Source organism: Budorcas taxicolor, chromosome 22, assembly GCF_023091745.1.
Source record: "Budorcas taxicolor isolate Tak-1 chromosome 22, Takin1.1, whole genome shotgun sequence".
Taxonomy (NCBI): domain Eukaryota; kingdom Metazoa; phylum Chordata; class Mammalia; order Artiodactyla; family Bovidae; genus Budorcas; species Budorcas taxicolor.
The window spans coordinates 34036430-34059952 of NC_068931.1; the positions used below are offsets into that span (position 1 = coordinate 34036430).

Here is a 23523-nt window from a genome sequence, read left to right on the forward strand (position 1 = left end):
TGAGTCAGTTTTTACATTTTCTTTTTCATATTCTTTTCCATTGTGGTGTATCACGGGATACTGAATGTAGCTAGTTCCCTGTGCTTTACAAAAGGACCCTGTTGTTTATCCATCCTATATATTACTAGCTTGCATCTGTTAATCCCAAACTTCCAATTCTTTCCTCTCCTTGGGCAACCACAAGCCTGTTCTCTACGTCTGTGAGTTGGTTACTTTCGTACATACATTCACTGCGGTCATAAATAGATTGCACATGTAAGTCATACCATATGATATTTGTCTTTCTCTTTCTGACATACTTTGTTTAGTATGATCATCTCTAGGTCCATCCATGTAGCTGCAAATAGCATTATTTCATTATTTTTAACGGCTGTAGTATTCCAGTGTGTGTGCGTGCGTATCACACCTTCTTTATGCGTATCACACCTTCTTTATCCATCATCTGTCAGAGGACATTGAGGTTGTTTCTTTATCTTGGCTACTGTAAATAGCACTGCTATGAACAGAAGGGTGCATGTATCTTTTTGAGTTCCAGTTTTGTCTGGGTATATGCCCAGGAGTGGGATTGCTGGATTACATGGCCACTCTATTTTTAGTTTTTTGAGGAACCGGAAAATAGGAGTTTTCTAACAGGAGAACGCCGGCAAGCTCATGTTACAAAGGCAAGCAGGTTCAGTTCAGTTCAGTTCCGTTCAGTCACTCAGTCGTGTCCGACTCTTTGCGACCCCATGAACCACATCCCGCCAGGCCTCCCTGTCCATCACCAACTCCTGGAGTTCACCCAAACTCATGTCCATCGAGTTGGTGATGCCATCCAGCCATCTCATCCTCTGTCGTCCCCTTCTCCTCCTGCCCCCAATCCCTCTCAGCATCAGAGTCTTTTCCAATGAGTCAACTCTCACATGAGGTGGCCAAAGTATTGGTGTTTCAGCTTTAGCATCATTCCTTCCAAAGAACACCCGGGACTGATCTCCTTCAGAATGGACTGGTTGGATCTCCTTGCAGTCCAAGGGACTCTCAAGAGTCTTCTCCAACACCACAGTTCAAACTGGTCAACCACTTGTAGAAGAATGAAACTAGAACACTTTCTAACACCATACACACAAAAAAACTCAAAATGGATTAAAGATCTAAATGTAAGACCAGAAACTATAAAACTCCTAGAGGAGAACATAGGCAAAACACTCTCCGACATACATCACAGCAGGATCCTCTATGATCCACCTCCCAGAATTCTGGAAATAAAAGCAAAAATAAACAAATGGGATCTAATTAAAATTAAAAGCTTCTGCACAACAAAGGAAAATATAAGCAAGGTGTAAAGACAGCCTTCTGAATGGGAGAAAATAATAGCAAATGAAGCAACTGACAAACAAGTAATCTCAAAAAAATACAAGTAACTTCTGCAGCTCAATTCCAGAAAAATAAACGACCCAATCAAAAAATGGGCCAAAGAACTAAATAGACATTTCTCCAAAGAAGACATACAGATGGCTAACAAATGCATGAAAAGATGTTCAATATCACTCATTATCAGAGAAATGCAAATCAAGACCACAATGAGGTACCATTTCACGCCAGTCAGAATGGCTGCAATCCAAAAGTCTACAAGCAATAAATGCTGGAGAGGATGTGGAGAAAAGGGAACCCTCTTACACTGTTGGTGGGAATGCAAACTAGTACAGCCACTATGGAGAACAGTGTGGAGATTCCTTCAAAAACTGGAAATAGAATTGCCTTATGACACAGCAATCCCACTGCTGGGCATACACACCGAGGAAACCAGAATTGAACACATGTACCCCAATGTTCATCGCAGCACTGTTTATAATAGCCAGGACAAGGAAGCAACCTAGATGTCCATCAGCAGATGAATGGATCAGAAAACTATATGGTACATATACACAATGGAGTATTACTCAGCCATTAAAAAGAATACATTTGAATCAGTTCTAATGAGGTGGATGAAACTGGAGCCGATTATACAGAGTGAAGCAAGCCAGAAAGAAAAACACCAATACAGTGTACTAATGCATATATATGGAATTTAGAAAGATGGTAACGATAACCCTGTATGCGAGACAGCAGAAGAGACAGAAGTATAGAACAGTCTTTTGGACTCTGTGGGAGAGGGCGAGGGTGGGATGATTTGGGAGAATGGCATTGAAACATGTATAATATCATATATGAAACGAATAGCCAGTCCAGGTTCGATGCATGATACAGGATGCTTGGGGCTGGTGCACTGGGACGACACAGAGGGATGGTACGGGGAGGGAGGAGGGAGGGGGGTTCAGGATGGGGAACATGTGTATACCTGTGGCAGATTCATGTTGATGTGTGGCAAAACCAATACAATATTGTAAAGTAATTAGCCTCCAATTAAAATAAAAATTTTTTTTTAAAAAAAGCATCAATTCTTCGGTGCTCAGCTTTCTTTACAGTCCAACTCTTACATCCATACATGACCACAGGAAAAACCATAGTCTTAACGATGGACCTTTGTTGGCAAAGTAATATCTCTGCTTTTCAATATGCTATCTAGGTTGGTCATAACTTTCCTTCCAAGGAGTAAGCGTCTTTTAATTTCATGGCTGCAATCACCATCTGCATTGATTTTGGAGCCCCCAAAAATAAAGTCTGACACTGTTTCCACTGTTTCCCATCTATTTTCCATGAAGTGATGGGACCAGATGCCATGATCTTAGTTTTCTGAATGTTGAGCTTTAAGCCAACTTTTTCACTCTCCTCTTTTCACTTTCATCAAGAGGCTTTTTAGTTCCTCTTCACTTTCTGCCATAAGGGTGGTGTCATCTGCATATCTGAGGTTATTGATATTTCTCCCGGCAAACTTGATTCCAGCTTGTGCTACTTCCAGCTGAGTGTCTCTCATGATATACTCTGCATAGAAGTTAAATAAGCAGGATCACAATATACAGCCTTGACGTACTCCTTTTCCTATTAGGCCAAGTTTAATATTCCATGCAAATACAAATATGAATTTAGGGCTGCAATTTTTTATAGGCAAATAACAGAAAGCCCCATCCCAACCCCCTAGGACTAAAAACTTCCAAACTCTGCTTCGAGAAAGCAAACAGGAGTTTCCTACATTGCTCTCACAGTCAGCTGCTGTCTGTCCTTGTGCCGCAGCCCCTCCTCCAAAAGATTAATTTTGTACCACTCAGCTGTGAAGCCTAGGTCTGTGGAGGGAGGGAAGAAACGCAGAAACCAACTTGACTGCCCAAGAGCTGAGGTTCTGGAGAGGGAAAAAAATTGATTTTCCAAATCACTCCATATCATGATTACACAGATGTGGAAATGAAGCGACATCCTTTATTTTCTGCTGGTGACATGAAATGCATTACCAAGGAAACAGGCAGGGTCTGCCTGGGGTCTGCTTAGAAAGGTACATGTGTGATGGGCCCTGAGATGACTCCAGGTTGGGGGGCCCCATAAGATCTTGTCTCCCCCCCGCTGTGGGACACAGGATTGCTTTTGACTAGCATCAGTACCAGATGCTGAGTTACAGATGGAAGGGAAAGAAAACTCTGGTGGTTTTAAATACATTTGAGTAGCTGTAAAGATGGAGGTATGGGGGTGACATGGAAATTTGCTGTTTACATGCCTTAATTATGCTTCCCCCATGTGACATCTCATATTCTTGTCCTCTGCCACTTGAATGTTCACAGACAGGGACTATCAAAGCCAGCAGGGTGCCTGGAACCCAGCAGGTGCCTGCTAATATTTGCTCATCTGATTAGCTGTCCACTCATCAAAAATGGTGGGGACTTGACAAAAGTCTGTTTAATCTGCTGACTGCTGACAGTCAAACTGGATAAATAAAGCTCTAAAACAGATTTTCCAGGTCCGAACTACATAACCCAAATGGATCAAAAGGACTGGAAAATTGCAAAATCTCCTCTTGGCTCTGGGCCGTGCAATTACAAGCAGACTTTACCATTTGCCTAATTTAAGAGCCATCGTTGATGACCGGACACTCATTTCCTGAGCACCTGTCAGCTCGATAATCATCACGGCTAATGCACAGAGGGTCTAAGGCAAGCACAGGTCTAAGCACTGACTGTGAATGAATTCACAGAATTCTCACATTAACCACACACACTGGGTGTTCATACTATATTCGATTTACAAAAGATGAAACCAAAAGCCAGAAAAGGTTTTACTTTATTTAAGAAATTGCCCAAAGTCACGCAGATAGGGAGTAGCAAAACCAGGATTTATTTTTTAGGCTCCAGAATTTATGTTCTTAGCCACAATGCTATACTGCCATTATGTACTTAAATCACGGAAAAATCATTAGGAAGATAACTTTTTCAACAGTATTAAACTATGATGTCAGCATTTCAATTCCGTTGTTTAAAGCACTCTTGCCCTGATGAAGGAAACGGCAACCCACTTCAGTATTCTTGCCTGGAAAATCCCAGGGACAAGGGAGCCTGGCAGTCTACAGTCCATGGGGTCGCAGAGTCAGACACAACTGAGCGACTAAACAACAAACGTGGGTGCTAATCTCTTTTCTTTTTACTTTTATGTGTTTTAGAATTTTCCATAATAAAAACTTTAAGAGGGGAAAAAAAAAGTACTCTTGTACTGTGCCTGCCCTGCAGAGTGGGAAGAAAATGGCCAGAAAGTCGGGCTTCACTTCTGGGGGACACTCGAGTCCTGTCTGCTCTGTGGTTCTTGGTTTCTTCATCAATAAAGGGAACACAGTAATTCCAGCCCTTCCCCACTCAATGGTATTAATGGGAATAAATATGAGATGGATGGGGCAGGCATCTGTAAAACAGCAAACAGAAAAACTCCACACCTCCCAACTCAGATCAGCATGGGAAGCCCCCAGCACACAGCATCTACTTATACCTGTCCATAGGATTTTCCAGGCAATAGTACTGGAGTGGATTGCCATTTCCTTCTCCAGGGGATCTTCCCGACCCAGGTTTCGAACCTGGGTCTCCCGCATTGTAGACAGATGTTGGCCGTCTGAGCCACCAGAGAGGTCCTATACCTGAATTAAGTACAGGCAAATCTCATTAATCACAGATTTTGCAGCTGTGCATTCATCTCCTTGCTAACATTTATTTGCAAACCTATTAATATTTATTTGCAACCCCAGATCAATACTCACAGGACTTTCACAATCATTCATGGACTTGTGCACGTGCAAAGCAGGGAAAATTTTGAACAGCTGAGGTGAAAAGGAGGGCTGGCCTTCCTGTTTTCAGCTCTCAGACTGCCATGAGTAACTCAAGGTACTTTGAGTGCCTCACTTATTGTACTTTTGCGCTTGCCGTCGGTGATTTCACCATTTAAAACGGTGTCCAGACCAAGTGGCCAACAGGGCAAATTTGTGAGCGAGTTTTGTCCAGGAATGAGTTACTGCTGGCTGTGAGTTCAATGTTAATGAATTAACACTATGTATTAACTATGGTATCTTCCTTTCCCAGGGCTTCCCAGGTGGTGCAGTGATAAAAGAATCCATCTGCTAAGGCAGGAGACACAAGAGACTTGGGTTTAATCCCTGGGTCGGGAAGATGCCCTGGAGAAGAAAATGGCAACCCACTCCAGTATTCTCGCCTGAAAAATTCCACAGACAGAGGTGCCTGGTGGGCTACAGTCCATGGGGTTGCAAAGAGTTGGACAAGACTGAGCATGCAATCCAATACACACCCAAGGCATCTTCACGTAAAACCAGGTTATGTATTGATTGGATGATGAAAATATGACAAGAGGCTGGAAGGCGCCCTCCCACACCCTGCATTTCCCGGGGAACAATGGTCCAGTGGTAGTGTTTGCAGCTGATTCGGGGTTCAGGGCCACTTGACAGAACATAATTTTGTACCACCATATCAGTTCAAAGTTTTATATTAATAATACGTTATAGTAATAATATAAATAATACAAATTTACTCCCTTGGAGTAGAGGCAGCTGACACAGGAGGATGAAGTTGAGTTCTAAAGAGTTAAGACTTAAGTACTTGGAGCTCAGTCTCAGCCCCTCCCCTGAGTATCCATCCACAGACCAGGAGCCTCTGGCCAATATTAGCCTCAGCGAGCAGGGTCAAGGGCTCTCATCCTTTCATTCCACAGTAACCTTACCACTCTGCGCCTCTTCAAGGTCCCTTCTCGTCCATCTGAAAGTCTAGAGCCCGGCTGCTGTAGGAAACTCCAAGGCCTGGGGGGCGTGGAGCCCCTTTGCTTTAGGCAACTCCCCTCCACTCCACTCCTGTGAACACCCAAGCCACCGGGCTCTGACAGTCCTCTCTTCCAGGCCGAGAAGGATTCCCACCCAAGTCTGCCGGCGTCCAGGTTGAGGACCCAGAATCAGACTCGGCCTTCCCGGTCATCTGGGAGATTCTCCAACACCTCGAATGGGAAAGTCAGCAAACATCCTTACACAGAGGCACCTTTAAGAAAGCACTCAAGGAATGCAGCAGAGGTGTCAGGCTACTCAAGACTCTATGAGTCATTCCCAGGCCAGAGCCAGGGAGAAAAACTGCCTGGAGGAGAAGGGATCACTGTTGAGACCCAAGTAAGACTCGAAACAAAAAGCCACTTTTTTAAGCCACTGAGGGGAGGGGTGGAGGGAATGAACAAGTCAACCCATGAGCCTGGGGTCCTGCGGAGACAACACGAGGCCAGCTGCCCTGGACACAGTGCTCTTGTGTTCTTCCTCCGACCTGAGGTTGAAGTAGGATGGGGATGAAGCTCCTGGCTCTGACCATGGCTACACAAGGCTGACCCAGCTCCCAGGGCAAGCAGGAGATGCCAATACTAATAAAATGTCACTTCGATTACATCTGCCAGCGTTAAAATAAGAAACTGGAGACTTCCTCCCTTGGGCATCCTCTGTTAATTGCCATTTATAAAAGTTCTGTTTGCCGGGTCTGGAATATGCATTATTTCCCCTTTGAAAACAAAAGGAAACTTCTAAAATATCAATTGGCATTCCAAATGGCAAAGTGATTTGTTTTCCAACTGACACTCTGAGATCAGCTTGGGAGTCTGTCTGGAAGGCAGGCATCTGGTATCAATTTGCGACAATATAAAATCAAAGCCTAACTCCCAAGTAAATACACTTAAAAAAAAAAATTTCACAAGTCCCTTCTCTACATCAGTGTCTCCATTCCTTCCCTGCAAATAGGTTCATTAATATCATTTTTTCAGATTTCATATATATGCATTAAATATAATATACGGCTGTTTCTCATTGTAGTATGGCTAAAACCAACACATCATTGTAAAGCAATTTTCCTCCAATTAAAATAAGTTAATTAAAAAATAAATAAAGATTTAAAAAATTCCATATTTCACCAGCCAGCATGTATCTTATCGACTTCCTTATATTTCAGTCTTGACTTCTTTTTTTCTTTTTTCTGGCTTCAAAGAACTAAAGTTACAGATAACAAATGTTGCACCTCTTAATAAAGATCTACTGGCTAAATTCATTCTAGCTCTGTGAAATACAGCTTAGAGGGAGGGTGTATCTAGATGAGTGACTGGACTGAAATATTCCCTTACCATCTCCTCCAATCTGCCTGCTTGTGTTTGGAACAAACAGGGTCAGATAAAAAATCTGGTTGAGCTACCTAGGGCAGCTCCCCACAGACACATAGCCAAACATGGGCTGGATATGTACCTGATAAAGACCTGCACATATTCTTGGACAGTTCAAGTGTCCAGAAAACCATCCGGACCCTAAAGCAAAACCTGTTTTGCTCAGGAAGGTCACAAAACTTGTTTGGATGAACTTTTAACACATGACAAAGGCAATCAAACTCAGTGGCGAGAGTGTGGTTCAGGATTAGACAGGATCCCAGCTCTGCAAACTCCATTGTGCACTGGAGAGAAAAGTGAGCTCCACGGAGTTCAATTCCCTCATTTACACAGTAATGTCAGCCTCTATGAAAGAGCATCAGCAGAGGAGTTGGGATATAATAATTACATTGAATACTTGCTGAGAACTATGGTTTTTCCAGTAGTCATGTACAGATGTGGGAATTGAACCTTAAACAAGGCAGAGTGCCAAAGAATTGATGCTTTCGAACTGTGGTTCTGGAGAAGACTCCTGAGAGCCCCTTGGACAGCAAGGAGATCAAACCAGTCAACCCTAAAGGAAATAAATCCTGAATATTCACTGGAAGGACTGATGCTGAAGCTGAAGCTCCAATACTTTGGTCACCTGATGCAAAGAGCTGACTCACTGGAAAAGACCCTGATGCTGGGAAAGACTGAAGGCAGGAAGAGAAGGGGATGACAAAGGATGAGATGGTTGGATGGCATGACCAACTCAATGGACATGAGTTTGAGCAAACTCTGGGAGATGGTGAAGGACAGGGAAGCCTGGCGTGCTGCAGTCCATGGGCCCGCAAAGAGTCAGAGATGACTAAGAGACTGAACAACAACAATATATGTACCTAGCGTTGTGCAAAGTACTTCAGAGAAATCAGATTTAATCCTGGCTGTTGTGCCATGAAACTGCTGTTGTTTAGTCACTGAGCTGTAGCTGACTCCTTGTGACCTCATGAACCGTAGTCCGCCAGGCTCCTCTGTCCATGGGACTTCCCAGGCAAGAATACTGGAATGGGGTATGTAATTAGTAATATGTCCCACTCGTACAGAGATTCTGGAATCTGCCTATGGGCACACCCAGGAAATGGCAGATCTGAGATATGAGGCTATTTCCACATGGCTCTGCAGCTCATCACGTTAGTGTGCAATAAGCAAACGGTGATTATGAAAAACCACCCGTAAAACAAGAAAAAGATGAGATTGCTACTGGAATGCTAAGACTGTGTCCTGGGACTTTCCTGGTGGTCCAGTGGCTACGACTCTGTGCTCTCAATGCAGCAGACCCAGGTCAGAGAACCAGATCCCACATGCCACAACTAAGATCTGGCACAGCCAAATAAATAAATAACTTAAAAAAAAAAAAAGACCGCATCCTGGCCTTACTTTGAATAACAGAGTAAGTACAAAATCATTAGACACTGGGTGCTTGTTTAGTTACTGCAGCAGACTATTACGCAGCTTTGCAAAGGCATGTTTTCCTTCTCTTGAGAACATGTCTTTATCCTCCACACTCGAGATCACTCAGACTTCAACACCTGGTAATTAGCTGCAAACATGCACGAGCTGAACCCAGGAACTGTTTGAAAAAAAAAAAAAAATCTCATGATCTTTCTCAAGGGTACTTTTTTTCTTTAATAAAAAGAAATTATACGTCTTAACTGAAATGCACAAAATCTGACTTTTTTTTTTTAATTGACATGCTCAGCATTTACCTTAAAAGGTAACATCAGAATTTTTAGACCAAAAGACCAATGAGCATAAAACTTGGTTTCTCTTGAAGCTGAAAATGTATACATCCTCAACCAATACATTATTTATGACCCTATATACTTCACCTCGAGCTATCTGGAGAGTAAAGGCACAATGTTATGAGAAACAAGACAACAAGAAGAAACAGGGTCAGAACATTCTTGGTGGTCCGATGGCTAAGACTCTGAGCTCCTAGTGGAGGGGGCCTGGGTTTGATCCCTGGTCGGGGAACTAGATCCCACATGCCACAACAAAGAGTTTGCATGCTGCAAGTAAAGATCTTGCATGCTGCAACTAAGACCCGGTACAGCCAAATAAATAAATATTAAATAAAGAAAGAAACAGGGTCATCTTCAGGTCTGCAGTTTTTTCTTCTAGAGAGTATTTCTTAAACGCATAGCATTGGATTGTGCTCACATCCATCCTCTCTGTTACTGAGATGGCTCTGCTATCCCATCAGTCCACACACTGGAACCTGTGTATGTGTGTGGGGGGATCCCTTGAGGCCTCTGCACCCCGCCCTCCACAACCAGTCCATCTCCAAGTTCATTCTGCTGCACCCTAAATCCCTATGGGATCCACCCCCTTCTCCCCTCCCTCATCACTGCCACTCCAGCCCAGTCGCCACCATCCTCTGCCAGGACAGTAGCTACAAACTGTGGTTTCCTCCCATCTGTGGCTTCTCTCATCTAACTGTCCTTCCACGCTGCTGCCGGCCCAATCATTTCAAAACACAGGTCTTACTCTGGTTCCCCCTGGCTGGTGACATCACATTGCTCTGCTGATGAACATCAAAATCCTGCCTGTGGTCCAAACACACCGCCTGCCCTTCGTCTACTTCCTTCATATTTCCTGCTTCTTCCCACCAGAGACCCTGCCCAGGCTGGTCCTGTGGTCTACACACTCCTCCCAGCCCGTGTTCACCCTTTAGACACCTCCAGAAGCCAGCCCTCCCCACCACAAGCAGGTCAAATCCACCATGGCGCTCGTCGCAGGCCCTGAGGGGACCAAGGCCCTCCCCTCTGGCCATGCACCACAGTCGCAGCCCTACACCTGCAGGTGATTATTTCAGAGTCTCTAACTGGACACAAGCTGGCAGCGACCACCCAAGTCACGCGTGTGCGTGCATGCTCAGCTGTGTCCAACTCCTTGCGACCCCACAGACTGTAGCCCCTCAGGCTCCGCTGTCCATGGATTCTCCAGGCAAGAATATTGGAGTGGGTTGCCATGCCCTCCTCCGGGGGATCTTCCCAACCCAGAGATTGAACTCACGTCTCTTAGGTCTCCTGCGATGGCAGGCAGATTCTTTACCAGAATTGGAGCCTGTCGATTCTATCTTCTTTTTGAGTCAGTGATCCCCACTGTCTCCATCCTAGTCTTGAATTGAACCTGCAGTATCTCCAAGGTGCATCCATATTTGCAAATAAGGTCAGAACGTTTCTGAGGTTCCAGGTGGGAACCCCATACCCACAAGAGCTGCAGAAATGGGTGACCCGAAGGACTTCATGAAGCACAGGCAGCGCCCCAAATCCACGTGGTCGCCGAGCATCACAGTAACAAGTTAGTGCTGGGGGTTAGTGACGGCAGAGGCTTCCGGTCTCCACTTCTCTCTGGGGCTCCTAACGCCAGCTTCCTCGCTGGTCTCCCTACCTCCAGAAGTTTCCAAGTGTCCATGAACCTCCTGAAATTCTTTCTAAAATTCTCTCTGTATAAAAATAGATGAAGTCCCAGAACAGAAAATTTTTTCATGGGCATGAGTTCCTCTTTCTGAAGTGATGACTAAGATGCCAAAAGGGTTAAATACAAAAGGCACTGCTCTCCTTCCTCCAGCCAATCTGCCTCCAGTTTGCATAACCCCCAGCTCTGTTCACACCTGTCCTTGCTCACAGGCCTCCTGTCTTCCTCTGAAATGAAGTTCATCTCCATCACCAGGCGCTTAGCGCTGGGCTGCCAGTCCCTGTAGGCTCAGCTCCAAGGCCACCTCCAGGACAACCGCCCGCTCCAGAGGGGGACCAGGAAGCCCCGCTGCCTCAGCCTGTAGTTCTTCTCTCTTCTGGAAGGTAGGTGCTGGTCCATTGATCCCTGAACCACCAAGTGACCTGATGGTTCACACACAGGCGTGTGAACAACCTGGCATGTGCAGGGGCGTAGGTTGCTGCTGACCCCATGCCACATGGGTTACACCGGGGACCTGAACAAGCCCCACCTCTGTCTTCCCAAGGGGTCAAGAGCAAAGGCAAGAGCCAGGTGCAGAGAGACCTGCGAGCAGGGAGGGGATGCCAAGTCCATCAGCGAAGCAGCATTCAACCGACTCCATGATCATGGCCCCAGGACCTTGAGGGTGCCCCAAGAGCCCTCAGACTCCAGGGGTGTCCTGCCTAGAGAAGGCGGCTAAGCAGGCAGCAGGCAGACCACAGGAGGAGGGCCACGGCTTCTGCGAGGTGAGGGAGCAGAGACGCATCTTCCAGAATTGTCTTGGCAGGTAGCACTCCCCTCCTGCGGTCCCGATGGGCAAGGCAGTGTCTTGCACACCTGGGTGTGGACCGGACCGGCTCTTGCTCTAGACCGCACTGCTGTGCTGCTCTAAGCAGATGACACCGAACATGTGATTCACCTCCTTCTTGCTGCCCTGTCCTCGAGACTGTTGTTTCCCAGCGAACAAAAGGACAAAAACGCTAAGGGAGGGGGTGGTGGTGTCCTCAGCTGCTCTGATCTTATTTTACTATTTATGAAATTGAACCGATGCGGTAAATCATCTGGAAGCAAAAAGCTCCCCTCTGGATGATCTAAGCAGACCCTGTCAGGCTTCCCAACTGCTTTTTGACTGATGGTATAGGGCAGAGCAGGGCAACCGTGCACAAAACAGCTACGGTCTTATCGGTCAACCACCAAGGACCAAACCTCTGCTAGGTGCTTCTCACGTTCATGCTCACAACACCCTGAAAAGGGCGGGAAGTTTTTAAAATTTTATTTCTTTATTTGACTGCACTGGGTCTTAGTTTCAGCATGTGAACTCGTAGATATGGCATGTGGGATCTAGTTCCCCAACCAGGGATCAAACCCCGGGTCCCCTGCATTGGGAGAGGGGAGTTTCAGCCACTGGAAGTCCCCAGGCAGGGATTATTATCCCCATCCTACAGGTGAGGATGCTGACGCTCAGAGGGGTTGCAAGAGTTTCCTCAAAATGTGTTGCTATGTGGCATAGTTGTCTGACTCCAAGGTTGAGGCATCCACTCCTGAATCTATTCACTCAATTTTCTGGGAAGGAGGCAGAGCAGCAGGGGTGTGGGAAAGGAGGAAACAACATCAAGCTACTGTTTGGAGAAAGCTGTTGTTATTGGGAAAATTTTCCACAACTCGGGCCCCAAACCAAGGTTCTCTGTTGGCCTGTCCCTCGAGGTTATCATATGAAAGTCAGAATCCTTGCTTGATGAGAAAGTGTTCCTGGCCAAAACTACAGCACAATATTTCTTTGTACTTGAACATCCTGACTTTGGTTGACTCTAGCCCATAGGTCTGAAATACATGAGGCCCTAGCATTTTTGCTCTCTGGAGGTTAACTAATATACAAGTGGAAGTTGCGGGCAGGAAGGAGAATAAAATTCTACAGCATTTAATAGAGTTCTTTGTTTTTCTTAAGTGAAACAAGTACATTAGAGCTTGTGGTTTATTTTTAAAACTCTCGGCTTGGAACCAGAAAACCCAGGTTTCAAAATTCCAGCTCTGCCATCTGTGGGGTACGTGACCGTGGACATGACCACTTCGTTCTTCGTGGTCTCAACTTTCTAGTCTATAAAACAGCTACCACATTGCCTTTCTGAAAACTATTTAGTATATACGAAAGCGCTTTGTAAATTGTAAAGCCCCAAACAAGTACGTAGAACTTAATAATCAGAAGTTTGTCTTGTGGTGGATAAACTGAATCCTCAAGGATTTACACAATCACCTTTGTAATTTGCAATCTCATCTTCTTTCCTCATATCTCCCTCTTTAATAGAAAACTTTATTTGATTCAATAAAACATAAAAAACTTCATCAAGAACCACTTTTCCACATCATATCGACCATTTATCCCCTAATATCCCAATTTTTAAAATTATTTTCAATTGAAATATAGTTGACATACACTATTACATTAGTTTCAGGGGTACAACCTGGTGGTTTGGCATTTAAAAACATGGAAATGCGCACCTCTTACTGCTTTCACCTATTTTGCCCATCCACACCCCCCATGCCAACATGCCAATTTTAGTCCTTAAGCAAAACGTTATAGACTTTGGCTGCTCTTCCATCTCTCACAACCCCCCATCCCCTTCCTAAGATGATCAAACTAGACACTTTGTTCTATAAATCATTGGGTCAATGAGTAAAATGCTTTAAAATAAAAACCAGTGTGCTAGACACACAAATCTTTGGCATTCTCCAATATTTTGTTAGTCTCTTCCTGAATGGCTTGCCGTCTATTTGTCATGGGTTAAACTTAGATTTAAGTACACTCCTACCCTTTAAATTGGGGATAAGATTGTATCCTTTCACGAACACACACATTATTACAATATTCCAAGTCCTAAATGTCTAGTATTCCCAAGCTCTGTTTTATAAGCTTTTGTCTTTGTGACCAAATGTTCAGCAATAAACTCCAAACCACATTAATAATAATCCCATTAAACATAAACTAGTGTGCAATTATCCAAAATGCTAACACAAACAAAAAGAGGGGAAAAAACAAAACAAAACAGGAAACCCTGATTGAATGTATTATCTCAGAGACTTTTAAAAACCAAACAAAAATAAAAATGCATCACATAGTTTGTAAAGGAGAATAACAGGTAATGATTTTATGACTCCTACAGATAATACTACAATCTGTTTGAGACTTAGTGTCTGAAAGTTTAGTTTCTAAATTGCATGCAGTTTGAAACTTGAGGTGGAGGGTTGTTAGATATTTTTTTGAGGTGTAAAATGGGTGGTGATGGTGGTGACCTTTTGAGAAATTCACAGAATCATGTCAAGTAACAGATTCTGATAAAAATGTTTGTTTTTTCACTCTTCCTCTGATGACCACATTTTGCACAGCCCCCCAGGGGAGAATGGAACCAAGAGACGTGTGGTGAGGCCCTGGCACACGTGCAGACAGACCAGCTCTGTGAAAGGGAAAAAGCCAAGCCCTGGCTTGTAACAACCACTGCCTGATTCCTGTGGTGTAAATGCTCCCACTATGACTGATTTCAGTTACCCATCAGCGCAGATTCCTTGGTCGTCCCGTCCCTACGGAGTCAGTCCAGTATACGCTCAGCTCTGGCAGAAACCCAGATCAGAAGCCAGAGAGACCAGGGCTCAAATTCTAACTCTAGAGTCCAGCTATGAGGCCTCTGGCAAGCTTCCTTAAGCCCTCCAAGCCTCATGGTCCACAGCTCTAATATGTGTATAAGCCCTTTGTCTTAGAATTGCCACACAAATAAAGCAAAAGAATGCATATGAGGGGATTCCCTGGTGGCTCAGTGGTAAAGAACCCACCTGCCAATACAGGGGACTTGGGTTCAATCCCTGGATTGGGAAGATCCCCTGAAGGAAGAAATGGCAACCCACTCCAGTATTCTTGCCCGGGAAATCCCATGGACAGAGGAGCCTGGTGGGCTACAATTCACGTAGTCGCGAAGAGTTGGACACGACTTAGGGACTAAACAACCAAAGTATATGAAGCCCATAGCACGCAGGAAGGTGCTGCTTCCCCTCCCTGCAGAGCGGGGAGAAGCCAACGTGGATGGGGTGGGGTTGGTGGATGGGTGGATGACGCAGGGGGAGAGGAGAGACACTCAAGGAGGGAGGTTCGCTGCTGCAGGACTGAGGGAGGAGGTGGTAGAGTGGCTGATTTTCCAAATAAAATGTTGAGAGTGATTCTGGTTAAAAATAAAAGACCCAGAAAGTTGGGTGGCGGAACACTCCCAGGCCTGTCACCAGCAAGTCCCCCAGCCGCCAAGGAGTTAGGGACAGGTGCACTCAGACCCATAGAGAAGGAAGAAAGTCATCCCTAGGAGGGCGTGCTCAGCGCCATACCTGGGGACTCTGCAGGGTGATGGGTGATGCAACGGAAGAAGGGGCGTCTGGTGGGGAAGCATCCCATGGAGAAGCCAGTGGGTGCCAGAACCCAGATGCCCTTTGTGAAGCCAGCGCAGAAGATAGGCGTGCAGGGGAGCAGGGAGCATGCTGGCCACACATGAAAGAAAAGGAGTTTAAGACTGCCGGGATCCGATGCGGGCCTCAGAAAGGTCCCTCTGCCAGCTGGGGAGAAAGGATGGCGGGTCCAAACAGAAGCCAGGAGCTTCCAGGAGACAAGGATAGGGGAACAGCCCACATCTCTGGGGACAGAGCCCTGGGCGGGGGCGTAGGTCTCCACCATTTCTGTAATAGTCAGAGGGCAAACAGTTAGGCTCTGCGGGCCATGTGGCCTCTGCCGCAGCTACTCTACTCTGCTTGTAGCACAAGGGCTGCCCAAGATAGTGCAGAGATGAACAGCAGCGGCTGTTTCCCAGAAAATCATTTATAAGCAGCTCCTGGGCCTCAGCGTGCTGACCCCTGAGCTGGGGAAAAGGGGCGATGCTGAAAAGACACCAAGGGTCCACAAAAAGGAAACACATCCAGGAGGGAGGTAGTATTATCATTCCCATTTCACGGATGAGACCCTCAGCACTAAGGAAGTGGGAGAACTACCACCATACACCCAATTCCCAGGGGAGCCAGGCTCCTGGTTCTCCTGTCTCCCATGGAGGCACAGAGCCCAGGTGGACTAAACAGGTAACAAAGGTGACGGGAATTCGGGTGTGGCCGAGAAACGGGGGCGTGGCAGACTGGATCCCTGTAGACAGGGACAGAGGAGAGAGGCCTAAATAAGGAAACTGCAGGGCCAGCACTGCTCTTAGAGGTCACGGAGGCCACGTTCACCCCCATCCAGCTGAAGCCAGTCGAACAAGCATTTAGGAGCCTGACTCAAACCACAGCAGAGCAGAGACAAGCGCGTTCAGACACATATCCTGGAGCCAGACTGCCCACAAGCAGGCTGAGCGACCCTCGGCCAGTAACTTAACCTCTCTGTGCTTCAGAATAAGGGTGATGCTGTGTAAGTGCTGTTAGAAATGTGAACCGGCTCATGCGTTGTTCCCTTAGAACCATACCTGGGATGTGGTAGTTAAATACAAATATTGCATCAAGGCGCTGAGCCAGGTCCCACGGTGGGCACATGAAGTGTCTCTGCCCTGTTTAGGGCTCAGAAAACAGGCTCAGCTCTAATCAAGCTCTCATCACCAGAAAAACTGTCTTGTCGATGTGTGCCTCCCAACAGACAAAGACTATGTTCATGCCTGTACCTCCCATAACTGGTACGTCTTACTTGATATTCATCACGTTCATGAATAAATCATGTTGTTGATAAACTGTTTGTTCTCTGACTCTTATAGAAATGGGTGAGACCTATGCCCCCGCCCAGGGCTCTGTCCCCAGAGATGTGGGCTGGTCCCCTGTCCTTGTTTCCTGGAACAAGGATATTCATTATGTTGTTGAATAAATCATACAAGGCTTTAGGTCCCCAAACTAGAATTTCCTCCATGACATAAAACCCTAAAACATAGGGTCATCCTCTGCTCACTCTGTGACCCTGGATTCCTGCTTCTCCACACTGTCGGGACCCAAAATCAACATCTACTAAAGCACTGTGTAACCCTGATGGCCTTTCGGTCCATCCTCCCCAGAGGAGGGCACCACGGATCACTTCTGTGCCGGGGCTTGTAGAGACAGGGCTGGACTGCCTCAGTGGCTGTGGCTTCCAGCCACAGGATGGAGCAGGCAGGCCAGCTGTGACACCTCCGCAGCCAGAGGAGCACAGCTGACCCTCCCTGCCACCCTGGGAAACCCATTCCTTCATCCATTAACGCACATCCTGCCTATGGGAGCCACCCGGGATAAACTTACCTCCACCTCCTCATCTGAAGCTGAGATTCAGTTATCCACTCGTCCCCAGGCATTATGCCCGGCCTCCAAGGCAGGTCACAGGGCACTAACCACTGCACTGTCCCAGCGCTTTCATCCCAGAAGAAAACTGAGGTGAGGAGGTGAAGCCACCTGCCCTTGGTTGCCAGCCAGGGCAGGGATTGGCTCTGAGCCCAGAGGGGCAGGGTACCAGCTTGGCATTCCTGGTCGACATGCTATCACCTCATCCAGCCTCACCTACTGCTCCCTCCCAGTGTGTTCAAAGGCCGCCTGCCCCTTGCCCTCTCCCTACCTAACAACTCTCCTTCCCGGGGGAAAAGAGTCCAGGCAGGTGGGGCTCCCTGGGGTGGCTATGGCGACACAGTGCAGAGCCAGGTTGTGGCTTCCTCACCCTCCCCGGAGGACAAAGGATCACACTTGAACTTGCTGCCTCCCTGGGCACTTGTCAGCAGTGGGCAGGCTTCCAATGCACTTCCCCTTCCGAGTTCACCCACAACCTGACAACCTGGTGAGTGTAAGGAAGAGGGCAGCAGGTGAACCTTGGGCTCTTGTCTCAGGCCCTGGGAGGAGGCACAGGGCAGCATCCTGACCAAGGCCTAGACCAGCCTGGGCTGTACCCCTGGTGTCCACAATGCACATTGCTGGAAAGATGGCTCAACAATAACTTGGGTTCGCTTATTGCTAAAATCCAGAAAGGTCAGGTGGCTTACAGCTAAAACACAGTGTCACAAAGTCACAATGCAGACAGGTGACAAAGTGGGGGGACTGGAATCCAAGGCTTGGGGCTCTTCTGCACCACGGGCTCTTTCCATTTAAGACCGGAGTCTCCACAAGGCACACTGTTAGCAGAGATGTTCTAAGAAGCAAAATCCTCACCTTGTTTGAAATGAATACCCTGGTCCCCACGCACCCCTTCATCAGGCCCCATGGTGCACACGTGTTCACCTGGGCCCCATTCTGCAATTCAGCAGCACCAGGAAGTGGAGGAACCCAGGACTGCTGCCAGCTGCTACCTAAGGGGAACCTTTTCAAGTGAAAGAAATCCTTGAAACACACTCCCTTTCACCTATTAACGCCTTCCTTGGGCAGAGAACACAACAGGGTGTCAAGCTAGAAGGCATCTTTCTGGCTTCCCCTTCTGACACCTAGCCACAGAGCAAACCCAGCATAAACCCCAGCACACTGGCTTCCCATCCCTGGAGCCCCATCCATGAGGCCTGTGGTCCTGGGGTCTCTATGCACTTCAGTAGAGACTGGCAGTAGCAGCAAAGCCAGGGACCCCGAACAGCAAAGCTAAATGTGGGGAGGATGACTCGGAGAGGGTGTACAGAATCACACAAGCACCACTGGCCTGCTATGTGTCCTGGACAAACATCTAGTAGGGTCCATACCTCCCAAATTCTCCTTGGCCCTATGCATGCCCGGCACAGTGATCCATGCAGGGGCAGAGGAAAGGCATCAAGTTCTGGACTTCCATGGTGTCCAGTGGCTGAGACTTTGCGCTCCCAAAGCAGGGGGCCTGGTTTGATCGCTGGTCAGGTAACTAGATCCCACCTGCCGCAGCTAAGAGTTCACATGCCGTAACTACAGATTCCACATGCCGGAATTAAAAGGATTCTGCATGCCGCAACAAAGATCGAGGGTCCTGCATGCCACAGCTGGGACCCAGTGCAGGCAAATAAATAAATATATATTAAAAAAAAACAACAACAAGAAAGAAAGAAGGATGTCAGGTTTGGATCTCAAAGATATGGAGTCCTATCTTGGGCAACACTGGTTCTGAGAAAGAATCTAACATAGGGAGGCTGTGAGAATTCACTGTGATAAATATCAACTCTCCAGCCCAGAGCACAGAGACAGTGTCATCAATCCATCAACACATCTGTGCCGAGGTCTGGGCACACACATTTTCCTGTCATATTTCAAGATTTTGAAGTACAAGTCATAAATGTGATTAGTCTTATAAGTGCCCAGATGAAAGTAACAAAATAAATAAGATTTCGGATCAGGAGATTCTGATTTTTATATACCCATAACAAACTGAATATGTGAAATTCCAAGTTCATGGGGAAAAAAGAGGCAGATTTCAGATGAACTATGGCAGCTTCTTCCAAACTTTCACTTGTATTGAATCATCTGGGGATCTTGTTAAAATGCAAATTTGTACTCAAGTAATCCAGAATGGGACCTGAGGGTTTGTGAAGGTCCAAGAACTCACTTTTGAGCAGCAAGGTTGTTTGGAATTCTTTAAATTGCAAGAAACAAATCCAAGGAAAATATATGATTTAAAAATGACACCCCAGGAGAACATGCATGAAATAGTATATGGAACCACCCAGGCAAGCAGTATTTCTTAAAGCGAGGCACACCAGGAAAGTAAATGACATTCTTTAAACTACCCTAAGTTCTTTAAGTTGGCCCTGGGCCTGATTCAAATGAGTCTATATGCCACATCACAATTCATCTAAGCATGTGAAAGTTCTCTCTAGGGATCAGAAAAACAACGCACTTCTGACAAAACTCCTGTAAGCAGTGCAGTGTAGGAAGCAAAGTGTCCTAGAAGATTCCAAGTTTCTGGACATGAGAAATGGCCATGCTCACACTTCAGGGCCTTTCTTCAATCTCAGTCTCACCGATTTATTTCCTCTCTGCATATTAAATTTGACACGGTTTCTGTTGACAGCTGTAATTTTTTAAAAAGCCTGTCAAGTTGCCAGATACGGATAATTCCAAAGTCATAAGATGAATGCGACTGTCAAGTAAGGAAGCATCACACTGACTCACTCATCTTAATGTGTGTGTGGGGGAGGGGATCAATAAAACATCCACGGGGTTCATCTTTATAGGATCAGCAGTTAAATCTGGCTATTTGGGGGATCAGAAATATTGACACACAAGATCGTCTAAAGGAGATTCTCAGAGACGAAGTGTGAGGTCGTTTGATCTCCAGCTGTTGCAAGCAGGGGAACACATCTGTCAAGCATGAGACACAGGCCAGTCTGGCACATGGCTTAGAATAACACCTATGTTTATTACCACTCCTGCTCTGACCCACTGGACAAGCTGGGCTCAGGCTCAAACTACAGAGTCATTAGGAGCCAGTGTGTGATGTCAAGCCACTGGGAAACTGCTGAGTCTGAGCCACTCGCCCAGAAAGGAAGGGATCCTCCTTCCCTCCCGCCCACTGGCCTGCTATGCTCTGGGGGAGATGTGAGCCCTGACAAGAAACTCAGGCCCAGATGGTCACCTGTGCCCAGCATCACTAATCATCTGGGGACATCACAAGGCTGGCTGACAGGTCCACACCCCTGTCTGCAGACATGTGCACTCAACTACGATGCTGCACACCAAACAGGGTCCTTATTTCAACACTTGGGAGGAAAGAGACTCCGGACAAAATTCTGAAGGAGCCTGGTCCATTCATCACCATCCGACCATTGGGAGAGGAAGTTAAGTTTTCCAACAGGCCACCTTCTTAATAGACCAGAAAAAGCCTAAGTGTTCAGAGGAGCATCACAGGAGAGAGGCTGTAACAGAAAAGGTTCTCCTTTTTCATATCCAGGCCTGCAACGGACTGGCAAGTTCCCATCCCAGAAAGGGAAACTGAGGCCCCAGGAAGCTGACATAACTGAGCCATAGGAGGCCTTCCTAACGAACTAGCCTGGGCGTTCCCTCCCAGGAACCAGGCCTGCACTTCCTCCCGATTGCTCACTCCTGTTCGCCCCCCATCCCACCTGCCTGATGCAGCCCAGGGTGCCTGGAACAAGCTCTAGCCATTTCCTGAATGGGCAAGTGTCCAGCATTTCACGGTTTTGCTAAGATGCTTAAGACCTGGAGATTACTTAAGCTACCAAACACAACCTTTCGAAAGGTGAAAAACTTTTCACTCATTTCAGCGAATTCACGTTGGGATGCAAAATAGAATCCTCAAGCCCTATTTCCTCTCTATCCCCCACCCTCAAGGCCTTCAAGGGCACATAAGAAGGGCTTTCCTTTTCTTAGGAAAGCAAAGGAAAATACCAAGTGCTCCTGGGACACTGGAATACTTGGAGCGCAGGCAGAACTTCTCAGAAGGCATTCGCGGCGGCGTGTCTGCGACAAGTTAAGGCTCACACGCGCCGCTCGGCCGGCTGCCGGACCCACTGCTGGACTCTGAGTCCTGCCTAGTCTTGCCGGGCGTGAGAAGAGTGCTTATCCGGGTCCGGCCCGGGTTTCTGAAAGCTCGTGCTCTTTTCTTTGCAATGAGAGGTTTTGATGCCACTTTTTTTGGTGGGCTCCCGCAACCTCTACCTCCAACCCCCTTTGCATGAGCACGGTGCTTCTCGGTGAGTGCTGGGCTCGTGCACACACGTGTGAACACATACACGCGCTCCCCAGAGACCTTCCTTCTTCCGAGTGCCCTCGCGGTTTGGAATTCGCGCCAGAAGCCCAGGGATCCAGCAGGGCGCGGGCAGTGGGAGCGCCCGGTGTCCCGCAGCAGAGCGCCAGCCGGGCAAGGTCAGGAGAGGCGCGCGCCGCGTCCTGGCTACTCACCGGGACCTCTGCAGCTGCTCGAAGGCGCTGGAGCCGCTTCCCGGGCCCGCCTGCTCCAGCGAACAGTAGTTCTGCGAGGTCTGCCTGGAGAAGGCGATGGGCAGGATTCCCTGAGTGAACGAGTTGAGGCGGCCCCGACTGCCGCTCCCGCTCCCGGGGGTCCCGGAGCTCAGGAAGGCGGCCGCCGGCATGTGCACTCCGGTAAAGGCATCGTCCTCCTCCAGCTCCTCCGGCCCGGCGTCCCCGGGCCCGTCTGGCGGCTGCAGCTGAACGCCGGCGGCGAAAGGCGCGGGCCGGGGCGGCTGCCACAGCTCCCCCGACGCCCGGCCGGCGCCCAGGGGGCTCGCGAACCCCCGGGCCGCCCCGGGGCCGAGCACGGTCGCGTGGCCGCCGGGGACGAGCGGCGGCAGCGGCGAGGGCGGCGGGAGGCAGGGGCCCGATCCAGCCGCCGCTGCCGCCGCCGCCGCCGCGCCCGCCGCGGAAAGCGCGCCGCAGCCGCCCCGCTCGGCGGCGACGAGCAGGCTGAGCCGAGTCCTCGCGCCGCAGCCGCTGCCGGGCTTGGCCGCGCTGCTGTCCTCGCCGCCGGCCCACTCCTCGTCCTGCAGCGGCGGCCGGCCGTCCAGCGAGATGTTGGTGAGGAAGGAGAGGGCAGCCTGGCGGCGCCGCGGATCCATGCGCGGCTTCCTGGGGGGCTCGGGCGGCGGCAGCGGCGGCTGGGCCGGCGCTGCGGCCGCGGGCCGGGGCTGCGGCGGTGGCTGCAATCTGCCAGTGCCCGCGGCGTCGGTGCAGGCGCTGCTGGTGCTGCTGCTGCGGACGGCCGTGCCGGCGGTGGCGGCCGTGGTGGCGGCAGTCGCCGCCATTGTGTCCGTCTGCGGCGAGATTTCCGCGATGCCCCCGGAGAAGCGAGTGGCGCCCGAGTGCTAAGCGGCGGGCGCGAGCGCCGGTGACCCGGGCTGGGCAGGGCGCGGGGCGCGGGCGGCGTGCGCGGCGGCCCGGCCCCCCAGCGGGCGGGCCATGCTCGCCCCTCGGTGCTCGGGCGGGGGGCGCCGCCGCCCCAGCCCACGCGCGCGGCTGCTGGCTGGCTCGCTGGCCGTCTGCCCGCCCGCCCGCCCGCCTGCGGGATCGGTGCCGGGCCCTCCGGGACCCCGCGATCTCCGGCTCCCTGGCCCCCGGGTCGATATTTATAGGTGCGCGCGCCCCGCGCTCGCTCTGCGAAAAGCTCTATGCAAAAAAAAACAACACAGTATCACGTGTGGGGGGGGTGAAACCTGGGAGGAAAACAAAGCCGCAGGCGGCAGCCGCGCAGGCAGGCAGCGGGAGGCGGGGGGGCCGGCGGAGGAGGAAGAGGAGGAGGAAGGGAAAACCGAGCGGGTGGCGGGGCGGGGATCGGCCTGGCGGTCCAGGTAGTCCTAGCTGACTGCGGGGAGAGTTGGTGGCTCCCTGCCGGGGCGCGCGCCCAGGTGCGGGAGGCGAGCACGCTTCCCCGTCGCGCTTGGACTGGGAATTGCGGAGCGCGAGCAGAGCTCCGAGTCACGCGTGAGGATGTGGTCCCGGGAGGGTTATGGGTCTGCGGGACGAGTTACTGGAATTGAAGCGATTTGGCCCGCAAACTTGTTAACTGGATCCCGCGCTGCCCTTGTTGGGCCCCGAGAAATAAGTCCTTATTAA

General features: G+C 48.9%; 1 protein-coding gene across 1 annotated transcript in view; it reads right to left on the bottom strand.

Annotated features, from left to right (window-relative positions):
* Positions 1-22715, bottom strand: part of CABLES1 (Cdk5 and Abl enzyme substrate 1) — a 102763-nt gene extending 80048 nt beyond the window's left edge. Inside the window, exon 1 of the mRNA XM_052660436.1 lies at positions 21856-22715. Coding sequence (XP_052516396.1) covers positions 21856-22715 — 860 coding nt within the window. The remainder of the gene's footprint in view (positions 1-21855) is intronic.
* Positions 22716-23523: the final 808 nt, after the last annotated feature.